Source organism: Neolamprologus multifasciatus, chromosome 20, assembly GCF_963576455.1.
Source record: "Neolamprologus multifasciatus chromosome 20, fNeoMul1.2, whole genome shotgun sequence".
Taxonomy (NCBI): domain Eukaryota; kingdom Metazoa; phylum Chordata; class Actinopteri; order Cichliformes; family Cichlidae; genus Neolamprologus; species Neolamprologus multifasciatus.
In genome coordinates this window covers 7,068,141-7,080,319 of record NC_140458.1, presented here as the reverse complement: position 1 = coordinate 7,080,319, position 12,179 = coordinate 7,068,141, and the positions used below count along the sequence as shown (strand labels likewise).

Sequence of the window (12,179 nt, the reverse complement as noted above, 5' to 3'; positions counted from 1 at the left end):
TTACAGCTTCCTACTGCTGTTTTGCAGAGCTTTTTTGCACAGATTCAACAAGGTGCTGGAAATGTGAGCCCATGTGTACTGTAACCTTATCTTTCTGTTCTCAGTGTCACATTTAGTGCTGTGTGACAGACAGGATGAAGGACTCACGAACAACAAAGGAGTGAACTCAAGGAGCCAGCTTTAATGCTGTAACAAAATTCAGGTAATACAAACAGTTGAAAAGAAAAGAGAACCTAAAAAACTAGAAACTAGGAAACTAACAACTTAGGAAACAAGGAAACTAGAAACTAGGAGCTGACAAGAAACAACAAGGGAAACTAGGAGCACAGAGGAAAACACAGGGCTTAAATACACAAGGGAGTAACAAGGGAATTAAAAAGACAGGGAGGAAGCAAAACTGAAAACACTGAGCATGGGATGCGAGACTGTCAGAGTAAAACAGGACACAAGAAACATGCACAAAGACGTGGACTTGACACTGTGACATGGAGCTACGACAGACTAGGGAACCAGAAATACGGAGACAAGAGTAACTAACTGTGGAACACAGGGAAGGCACCGTGACAGAAAAATAAAGACCAGGGAGATTAAATATAACACAAGCAGAAAACAATAAAGAGAACCAAAACCATGAAAAACAGCAAATCCAAGAATATAGCTTAAACTACAATTACACCCAGTACCGTGACACTTAGCTAACAGGATTTGCACCCAGCGTGGTCTTCTGCTGCTGTAGCTCATCTTCTTAAATGTTGAAAATGCTTTGCATTTAGAGATTTATCTATATTTGAGCTTTCCATGAGCCCAAACAGTCTGGCATTTCTCTTCTAACCAACAACCTCCGAGTTACTTAAATTCTTTTTTCCCCCAATTCTGATGCTCAGTTTGAACTTCAACAGGTCATCTAGCTTATATTTGCATTTAAAGGAAGCAGTTGAACGGGTGTACCTAATAAACTGTTAGTGAGTGTATATTGTAGTGTAGTGTTTAGTGATTGCATGGGGACAGCCACACAGTAGTGAGGTGTGTGGTAGGAGTGAGAGATGGGCTCAAGATGGCGGTGGGATTACTTTAGCGATCGATTCTGAGCCCCTTTTTTGTTTGTAGTGGTGGCGATGGGCTGGACAGGTTGACAGGTGAGGTCAGGCAGGTCTTAACAGACTATGATGTTTGCAGTCTGTAGTGAGAGTTGGAGTGGGTGGAAGAGTCCCTGGAGAGGTGGAGGTATGCACTAGAAAGAAAATAAATGACATGTGAAAAGCTCAGCATGCATGGGTAGAGATTGTGAAGGTAAATGAGTTTAAGAACCTGAGTTCAAACATCAAAAGCAACAGACTATGCACAAGGCAGGTATAGAAGAAAGTGCTGACAGGGTGGAGTGGGTGGAGATGAGTGTCAGGGGTGATTTTTGGTGGGAGGACAGCAGCAAGAGTGAAAAAGAAGGTTTACAAGATGATAGTTAGAACTGCTATGATGTATGTCTGGGAGGCAGTGACAAAAAGATGGGCAGGAGTCGAAATGGATATATCGGAGGGAAAGCTCAGGTCGAGCGTTATGAAGACAAAGTTAGAGAGGCTTCGCTGAGATGGTTCGGACATGTGGATGGGAGGGATAGTGGATATGCTGGACAAAGGGCCTTGCATATTAAGCTGTCAGGAAGAAGGAAAAGTGAAAGATTGAAGAGAAGGTTCATGGATGTAATAACATGCAGAGGTTTGTTGTGACCGAAGAGGAATCTATAGGTTCAGATGGAGGTAGATGATCAAATGTGGCAACCCCTTATAGCTGGGAGCAACTGAAAGAAGAAGGAGTGTATATTGAGCGCAGTGCATAACAGTCGTTTCAAGGCACTCTGGGTCGTAAAGATTAGAGAGCAAATCTAACAGTCCCGCATGAGCAAGCCCTCAGTGACGGTGGGGAGGAACAACTTCTTTTTATCCTTTTGATTACAGATGACAGAAATTTTACAAAATACCCAGTTCTAAGTTTGTAAGCACTAAAACAAACTGGCAAACAGACGCTCTACTTGTGTGTCACACGGCTTTTTTGCCCTGCTTTACAGAGAGTACAAAGCACATGTCAGACATGCAAAGGGTGGGAAGTCTGAGAGCAAGGCATTTTTATCACAGCTTATTCTTTTGAACCTCAAACTTTGAGCGAGGGCTAAATCAGTTTGAGAAACTGACAATCACAAGGCAGGCGCACCATAAAACATCCTCCTTTATGGCTATAAATGGGACTATAATATTCAAATGAAAAAAGTAAGACTTGAAACTAGAGAATCAGATCATCGTGGAAATGTTTGCTGAAGTCACAAATAAGTAAGCAGAAGGGAGAATTTCTAATAGACTGCAACACAATCTAACTTATTTTTTGCAAATCCTCTGCTGGGCAGTAGAAAGGCAGTTTAAGGCAATTCTAGACTGGCTCACCTTTCAAGGCAGGAAGCTTCACCTACCTTTTATGACTGGAGGGATCCATTTATTTGACTAAAATATTACACTGAATACCTCTAGCCCAGCACTGAAAACATATTCTTCAGTGTCTAGTTGTCTTCTGACACGTACTAAAGGACGTGAACACATTTCCCCGGTGCTCGCCTCTCTTCATTGGCTCCCTGTCCGCTTCAGAATTAACTTTAAAATTTTATTGTTGACCTACAAAGCCCTGAATGGACAGACTCCCGGGTATTTGTCTGACCTCTTGCAGACTTATACCCCCTTTAGATCTCTTAGATCAAGTGATCTTTTGCTTTTAGCTGTACCAAGGTCGAGGCTGGTTCATAGAGGCGATCGAGCATTTGCAGTCGTAGCGCCTAAGCTGTGGAATAATTTACCCCTACACATCAGACAGGCTCCCACTGTCAATCTTTTTAAATCTTATCTTAAAACACATTTTTATTTATTTGCTTTTAATACAGCATGAGAGTTATTTGTTATTTTATTAGGTATGTTGTATTCTTGTACAGCACTTTGGTCAACGCTCCTGTTGTAATTAAATGTGCTATATAAATAAATATATAAAAACTGCGTGCAACATTTAGTTTAAGATGAGACTTCTGTCTTAGAGGATTAGATTGCTAGAAGCCTGTTTGTGAACTCGAACTAATTTTTAGAAATAAGAGAAAAATATTATTTAATCTGTTCCTCATTAAAATGGGAGAAACCCCAAAATTAAGTTACGTATGGTACTGCGGAATATGAGAGTTATAACACCCAATTTAGATATAAATTCAAACATGCCCATCAGTTCATCCGTCCATCTGTTTCTTTTTTCTGAGGTAACTTTCAAAGGCTATTAGCCTGAATTCCCTGCTGCTAAATCACTCTAGTATTGATATTTTCACCAGTCTTGTGAAGTATATTAGTGGATTTCTCAGAATATTAAAATCTTCCTTCAAATACCTTTTTTTATTTCACTCTTTCCAAAACTGTTTTTCTGTGATCGCCGCTGATGTCACGATGCAACTCTAACAGCGTACATCACAGGCGTAATACAAGACTGACTCAGCATGTAACTCGATCTCACTATGGCAATCAGTGAAGCAGTAGACGCACAATCACAATGACTCCAAAGCAATTGCAGATCCTGCAAGGACGTAAGCAGCACGGCCTCAAACTGGGTGCCATAAAAGAACACTTTAGAAGCACAAACCTATGCACCTGGGTTATTGATTTCATAATTAGTCCTTGTAATGGATCTCCTGTGACGTCAGTGCACGAGTAATTTGTGCAACCTTCCTGCATTCCTCCGACTGTGTGGTATAAAGACGTCAGGTGGTGTGTGACAGGGTTATTATTACATTCCCCAGTGTTGTTTCTCCTTTGTGTAACATTATTAAACATAATCTTAAAGGGGCAATTTTTCCAATATTGCAAATGTCATCTTAATGAGTTGGGAAGGCTGAGTTTCAATAAAGTAGCGCGGGCAGGAGCAGTAAAGTACACACATGGCTATGAATCTGGGAAAAATGAAAAAGTTTCAAGCGATTATTTGATAGTTTATTCTACCAAGTTCTGGTTCACTTTAGGATCTTGTGGGGCAGTTGCATCTTGAAATATTAAACACAAAGCATTGCAGTTATAAGAAAAATCCTGAATGTGCATCTTGCAGTGCATTTTTGTTGTTCAAGAGCGTCAGTGTGATACTGACAGTGATGCTGAGCGGCAAAACCCACCACATCTCATCTGAAACTTGCTAGATATGCAACTATTTTTCTCAGAAGGTGTTATAAGATTTGCACAGTAGGGGAAATGATGCTTGTTAGCTGTGATCATTTGAACTTGTAAACTCCCTGCAACTGCAGAATGACAGCAGCAGAAAATAAGGCGCGGTTTCTGGAGCAGCATGGGTTGTTTAGTTATGAGCACCAATATTTTCATGATCAGGCAAAGAAACAGCTGTAGAAATGAAAACAGCAAATGAGGAAGTGATTTTTATTAATCGTTGCATGAATCTGTTATCACAGATGTAATGAAAGAAGTGGAGATCAGTGGGACACAGTGTGTCCCAGTGACCACAAAAAAAAAGGTTTTCCCACTGGTTTTGGTATGTCTCGTAACCATTTTTGCTATGAATTTTTAATCCACAGAGCTGCATATTTATAAAACCTCCCCAGTGCCTGTAAAATGAGTTTTATATTCAGGAACATGCTAAAGCATTTGTGCAGTGGACTGGAAACCATGGGAGCAAACCCAGTAACTGGAAAACTTATGGCTTGTGAGGCAGGCGATGCAGCTCTGTTTAATACATCCACGGGTCTCAGAGGGAAGCTCTGGCAAGCAAGCATACACTGCAGTTTAACTGCAAAAAATAACACTTTTTTCAGGTCTCTTCTCTTATAGAACTGAAAAATGCTATTTGACAGAACTTGTCACTTATTGAGTTGTGTGGATGGGTGTCCTTGTTGTTCTATCTACCTGGGAAAACAAACACCCACCACAGCTGAGGTCTTCACCAAGTAAAAAAGGTACCTGTGGATGTTTCCAGTCACACGTCTCAAGAGACAGTAATGAATCCAGCAAGAAAATATGTTTTGTGAAATGTTATTTTCAATGGTGTCTTTTAGTTTTGCCAGAGGAAATACTGCAGTCAGGTTTTTATTAATCAAAACAAATCACAAGGTGAAATACTTTGGGATCTTTTGCATGGAAAATAGGATGTGATTTAAAGTTGTCTTCATGTTTCCTTTAATCAAGTTCATTTTAATAAGATAGCTGCAACTAATGTATTGGAACAATGTGATGCAACATTTCTTCAAACGTCATAGCTGTGAGAAAGGTCAAAGGAAATCTGATGGTATTATTAGATAACTGAGATTCAGATGGTACCTTTAAAGGTGCCTTTTTGGGAAACTGGACAGAGTAAAGTCTTTAAGACTAACTTGGCACAATAAATTGGGTCAATGCCCTCATTCTTTTCACCAAGCAATCTAGTGCAACCACAGGCTCAAAATTGGAGGTGTGCACAGATCTATTTGTATCTTATATCAATGTTCACCACACAGGATTGAAAAGACTGTCAAAGTTTTCACAAAGTTTGATTATTTTTCCCCAAATTGGCACATATCTGCACTACTTGTTAAGACTGGACCCCAAATTAGTTTAATTTGCATTTTGTTGAAAGACTATTATTTTTTTCTACCAAGGAGCAACATTAGGACTAGAAATAAGTTATTAAAATGCAGCCAACAGAGAAATGCTAAAACTCAAAATTTAGCTAATTCCTGCAGATCACCGTTTTCAAAAGCAGAATTATCATCATTAAAAGTATTTATAACTGGGTACAAAGAATCCCACAATAACAAGTGAACAGTACGAGAATGTTTTATAATTACGTTTCAATTTTCTTTTGGCTTAAGGTGTGTTTGCTTTGATTGCGAGGTGCCTTGACACCGGAAGCTGAAGCCCATACATGTCTATATGGGCTTAACCAGTAGAGGTGGGCGGAACAATTCAAATATCGATAGTATTAATGCCAATCCTGGTATCGGATTGGATCGATACAGTGCGATAGTATCGATATTTTGTTGCTACCCTCTAAGTTCAGTATGTAGCCCGCTGACTCGTTAAAGGAATCATTTTTTTGGAAATGAAAAAAGATATACCTCAAAATGTACTATGAAAAAAGTCCAAACCTTTTTGTTTAGTCTGTCTATTTCCGCTTGTTTTTTTAACCCACAGTACATGCTGACCCTTTACAGACAGGCACAAGATCTTCAAAAAAAGCAGTTTCAAAATGCATGAAAAGCTGAATGGTGTCTTTTACTCTGTTAACTAATTATTGTTGAAAGTAAAAATTACACCATTAAACTTCATAATTTGCAAAATCATGATCATTCATTTCATAAGTGATAACACAACAATCTCCACTGCATAAGCGGCCTTTATACGTTAACACTATCAGTATCAGTGTTGGCATTGGCAATGCTGCCCCTGCATTTACTTGTGGTATGCACAGCACTGGTAGCCAGTCAAATTCAGCTTAATGAACTGGACCACTCATCCATGTTTATGTTGCCTCTGGAGTGTGATGTGGTACAGCCCATCCAATAAACTTGTGCCTCAGTTGTGGTGTGTTACTAATTAGCAAGTAGGTGCTTCTATGTGTACGTTTCGTGGATGTTGCTTGCTAACTAAGCTTGCAAGTGTTATCTAATAACTCCATTTCACCCTTTTGTCAAACCACAGTCACCTTTGCCACCATAAATTGCTAACACTGAGACTACAAAATGCAGAGTCCCGAAATGACCTCGTGCCAGCACCACTCCATGGTTTTCTTGTCAGTGCTTACAGACAGGCTTTTAACACGATCAGAATAAGTTGCCATAGTGACTGCGCCCTGCTGAACTGCTTGTCCCTCCTCACTGCTGCCTACAGCTATATTTCATAAAGTTTCATTATTGTTCATTTCTCCCAGTACTGGCCAACGTCTCGGTGATTCACAGTGTCCTTCCTTGGGCTTTGTGGACTGTTCTTCCTCTTTGTCGTGCTCTTGGGGAAGCTGTGTGTGTTTGTGTGTGTGGTTATTTTTTGGGAGGTATTTTTTTTGTACTTTTCTCCCTGGAATAAAATGGACTGCTGCCTGCCGCCAGTTACTTTGGGACACAATATTTTATTCCTCTGTTCCTCCTCGTCGCAGTGGAGACATACTGTCACACACCCTTGTGTTTGCCTCACAGACACTGCATGAGGATGAGAAAGACTAAGAACAGATGTGTGCAGGCGGAAGCATCTATTTGGATCTCCTCAGACACCCTGCTGTAAAATGGCACAGCTTGGTTATACGTAATATTTGACAGGCCCAGGTCTGCTGGGTTTGATTAGATTTTATGTTTTTAAAGAGCATCTCCTGCGGCTGACGATGTGACAAAACATAACAAGCTCCGGATATGGGCTTGAGCCCTTGTTATTCTGGAAGACGAGTGTGATAAAGCTCAGCGTGCACCTTGCTGCTGCCATCTGCTCCCTCTCTTATGTTTGCCTGACAAGAGTTATGTTTGCGTAAAAACACAGTGGTTCCTCTGCTTAACCACCCCATAGCAGAATGCCAGTGTGACTTTATTGCGTTGTGTTTTGTGTGTCTGAGGATTAAAATGCAGGGGGAAAAAAATCACATAAATGAAAGTATTCCGTAATCTCTCCTGTGAATGGATTTGTTGCAAGGACAAATGAATCCTTTATCTTCCATCTCCTGACATGAGATCATCTTCTATTTCCGAGGTAGTTCATTTCAAGAAAAGAAAATTATTGATCTCAAATGTTCCAGCTGAAGGTTTCCACTCAGAGCAATCCGTCTCAGTAATTCAACCCAACTCCAAATGGTTTTGCTTTCTCATGCAGCAATAAAGTCAAAGCTCTTCAAAAGTAGAATCTCTAAATCTCTAAAGTCAGCTCAAACGGCTTTTGATGTTTGATACCTGACATGAATTCATGAATTGTTTAACTGTTACTAGCTTTTCAACATTAATATATTTATTATTTTTATGGTGATATAATCCAAACATGGTATAGTTACATATCCTCCCAGTAAACCCAGTTAAACACTCTGCCTTCATTAGAAATAGCTGATTTTGGCAGCAATATGCTTGATTAGTGAGTCAACTTCCTGGTCCCCGTTTTGGATCACTCGTCAGCCTGACAGCCGTCCTGTCGAGGCAGGTGCTTTATGTTCCTTTTCTGAACAATTTAACCCGCTGATTAATTGCTCCCCTTAGGGTTAAGCGATGCAGAGCCACTGCGAGGCTTGCAGAAATTTATCAAACCACATTAACATCTAATGAAACTGACAGCTGAAAGTTGACATTTTAGTGTCTTTTCTGTGGCAAAAACATTTATTTATCCTTCTATACAGTTTGAAAGCAGATTAGTCTGATGTAAATAGGCTGTTCTCTTGTGTTTGACGTGACGGTGAGACATATTTTCACATCACAAACATGCAAATGTACACTAGTGGAATGCAGAGCTGTTGCATTCATTTGAATAATCTCTTTGATACCATCTTGAAATACATTCCTCCTGAGATTCAAGAAGGAAACCCAGGCAAGGGTAATTTTTATTCATCATATTTGGAAAATAAATAGCTTCATCTCATAGTAATCACAATGCATCTTGGGACAGTAGCACAGATATTATTAACAGGAAATCAGCTACAGTCATATTTCAAACACTTGTGTTCAATAGTGAGGGTCATTTGCATTTTTGCAAGGGCTCATGGAAAAACTGCATTAGCAAAACTAAGACGGGCAGAGCAGTGGCAAACAGTTTGTTTTTGCTTTAGCAAATCATAAATATATATTTTAAAAGATGCATTATAAGAATTAATCAATGCTGCGTGAACAGTTATGTAATAGTCCCTGGTCACACATTTATCACAGTGTTCATTTTAAAAGCCAAAGGATCAAAGATGTCATGAGAAAAAAGACAATAGCTCAGCACGAAAAAGGTTACTGCTGACTTGTCATGCATAAATGATAAGGACCTTAACAAATGGCAGCAATAAACATGTCGACTCAATGGCTTGCCTCCTAAATTATAGCCTTATTCATTAGTCGGCTGCTATCATTAGTAAAACCGTAATAAACGTCTTCGCTGGGAAAGGTCAGTCTGCGAGTCATTTTAATGAGGATTGTCATTTTAGAAAAGTTACACAAATTTACAAAGAACCTCCCTGAAAAATATCACAAGTCAGTCCGAAAAAATGACCCTGCTTACAAACGAGCCTTGAAATATACTCACAAAAATAAGAGACAGAGGTCTACTAATTACATCCTGATCGGTGCTGCAGTCAATATGTGACACAAATGTCAGCGATCTCAGCGTCTCTCAGCACTCCCGTGTTTTCTGAACCCAGTGTCCTCATTTGTCATTGTGCTGCTGTTAGTCTGTGCATCACCAGCCCTCCTGTGTAAACATGCAGTTTCCCAAACTGCTACAGTCGAGCCCGAATCCGAGGCATCCGGGCCGAGTAGAAATTACTCCCACAAAACGATCGTCTGCCTCTTCTTGTCCACCCGGTAAGTTGGAGAAGTTTCTGGTAAACACTTTGCATTACATGGTTGGGGCAGGAGGGAGCCTGAGTGGGGTACCAGTGAAGGGCAGAGAGAGGAATGTGTCATTGTAGTGCAGAATTGCACTCTTTAAACTGTGTTACAGTCACACCAGAGAGGTTATAAAGGTAAATGTATTGTTGTTGCTGTCACTGACAAAGTTGATTTGGCACTGCTCCAGTCGGGCAATATCCCCAATGTCCAACTTTGATAATAACTGAGTCGGGTCTGTGTTTGTCGTTAAAACCTTCTGTTTGTCCTGCTGCTCCTTTACATCCTCCTCCGCTTCCTTCACCTCTTCCTTTCTATCTTTGCTCTCCTTCTCACATTCCTCCTCCTCTTCTTCTTCCTCTGTGATGGAGCAGAGACGGGTGGCAGTTCCGGGGTTGTCGGCAGGCGGTCTGTAGTGGCACTGCCCGTTCAGCAGCCTCCTCAGAGGCATCAGGGGCACTGCCTCCTCACCGAGCAGCTGCTGCTGGCAGTGCCGGAAATCACTCTGACGCTTCAGCCGCTTGAACTCGCTGAAGGCGGAGGTGGCATTCTGGTAGAGGCTGTGGGCGATTGCCTGGGCCTTCTCCGACTTACTAACCAGGACTGCGTGACACCGGAGCACCACCGCCATGTTCTTGACCTGGTGCCTATAAATCCAAGCCAGGATCTTGGGCCGGCACGGGTCAGCGGTGCAATAAGTGATCCTGTTCAGGGAGTAAAGATGGATGGGTTTCTTTTTCCCGGATTTGTCGGCACTCATCCGGATCCCTTGTGGTCCCACTGTTAACCTCATCTTGACACTCTGGTCCCCATAGTTGCTCCTCGCCCAGATTTTGGCCACCGCCTCCTGGGTGCAGCCATCTCCCTTTGCCGTAATGGTGACCACACTTCCCAAGTAGCGCACATTATAAACCGGCTCCTCTTTATTCAGTTCAACCTTTTGCCGTTTTGTGTGGAAGATGCTACCCACCCAGTCAAAGGGGCAGTCGGGTAGCAAGTCAGGACAGGAGCGCAGCAGAGAAGAGAGGATGGAGTGGTAGGTCAGTCCAGTCCCCAGGCTCTTGGGTTTACTCTTCGCCTCATCCTCCACCAGAACAAACTTATTCCTTCTCCAGGGCAGCATGGCGTGTGCGAAGTTGGTGCGAGCGAGTGAGCGAGCCCCTCTGTTGCTACGTCTCCTCTTGTAAGCTCAGGCAAGAAGAGAGAGGGCGAGAGAGAAAGAGGAAAGCACAGAGAAGCTGCTTGGCGAAGCACAGAGAAGAGACTGAGAGCTGCGAGCCTCAGCCAGTCTGTTCCCAGTTCGCTCCTCCTTCCTCTCCTCCTCCTCCTCTTTCTCATCTGTTTTCTGCATCATGCAGCGCTGATCAGTGCAGGATCCTTAGCCCGGCACTCGGGCACTCTCAACCCCCTCCCTGCTTTATTGTTTTGTTTCCAAATGGCTCAGTCCCAAAGCAGTATTTATCCGTCCAGCTCTGCACTGAGCTATCACTCTATCTATGTTTCTTGTAAACATGAGAAAAACAAGTATTCCCTCTTAAGTAACTACTTATTATGAGTTGTAAAAGTCACTTGTTAAGTGTGATTTGTTTAAGTAGGATCAGCGGAATTATCTTATCCTATTAACAGCTCGAGGATGCAAGTGTTTTGGATCGATGTTGCAAGTGTTGCACAGTGAAGACCCCTTATTTCTGGAATGATTCTAACCCCTCTTTTAAGACTAGATAAATTTGTAAGGCCATTTAATCCTGTCAAAGGTTTGTTTACACCAGCAGTTTACTTCAGACATAAACTAGCAGAATTTTCCTTCCACAGCTGAGTCGCTCACTGTGTATTATGCAAAGATATCTGAGATATAATAGTGAGGCTAATTAGGATTGGACTTAAAAATTCTGTTTGAGTGATATTACTGCATAATTAAAAACATTTTCAAAGACAGAGCAAGTTTCCAAAACTCCAAAACAGCTGATAAGCACTAAATTATGCTTCTGAAATACAGAATCCCATTATTTTTGTAACTGAAAATGTCTATATGTCATGCTTTAATGCATGCCTGCTTAATACATTTAGTCGTTCGTTCTTATTTCACAAATTATATCTACACACTTGGATTTTTTCTGTACTTTTAAGGATCAATAGAAACATTTTGTCAGCAGTGAGAGAAGAGCAGTCCATATTCTGAATATAGCCTTTGTTTTATAGATGTTAAAAATGTTGAAAAGAGTCAACACTACCACTTTCAGACTCCAGGTCAGTGTTCACCTTTCATCCACTTTAGCAGAAAGACTCGATGGACGATAACACCCACCAGACGGTTTGCTGGAAAGAAATTCTCAGCAGTTACTGAAAATCGGTGCAGACTTTCAAGGATTAACCCCATTAACCTGACATTTTCTACCCCAGGACTAAAAATGTAACTTATTTTGTGGAATATCTCAACCAGATGGATTCGCCATGATCCCTGATGATGAATCCAAATGACTCTGATAATCCCTGGAATTTCTTTTTACCATCATCCTCATCAAGTCACATTTCTACTTGTTGAAAATATTTGGGCCAGTATAACACCAAAAAAAAATATTCTCACTGACCACAGCTGTTTAGTGCTAATTAAGAATTGGTAGCATGCTAAGATACAAAAGTA

The 12,179-nt window shown here is 41.1% G+C and overlaps 1 protein-coding gene across 1 annotated transcript; it reads right to left on the bottom strand.

Moving 5' to 3' along the window:
• Positions 1-8,522: 8,522 nt before the first annotated feature.
• Positions 8,523-10,876, bottom strand: fam43b (family with sequence similarity 43 member B). The gene has a single exon (XM_085146611.1). It carries the CDS (start codon positions 10,659-10,661, stop codon positions 9,654-9,656), a length of 1,008 nt encoding a protein of 335 aa, XP_085002737.1. The 5' UTR covers positions 10,662-10,876; the 3' UTR covers positions 8,523-9,653.
• Between the last annotated feature and the right edge of the window lie 1,303 nt (positions 10,877-12,179).

Bases quoted from the DNA above. Each gene is read 5' to 3' on its own strand.
- fam43b (XM_085146611.1), bottom strand. From the start codon at position 10,661: ATGCTGCCCTGGAGAAGGAATAAGTTTGTTCTGGTGGAGGATGAGGCG.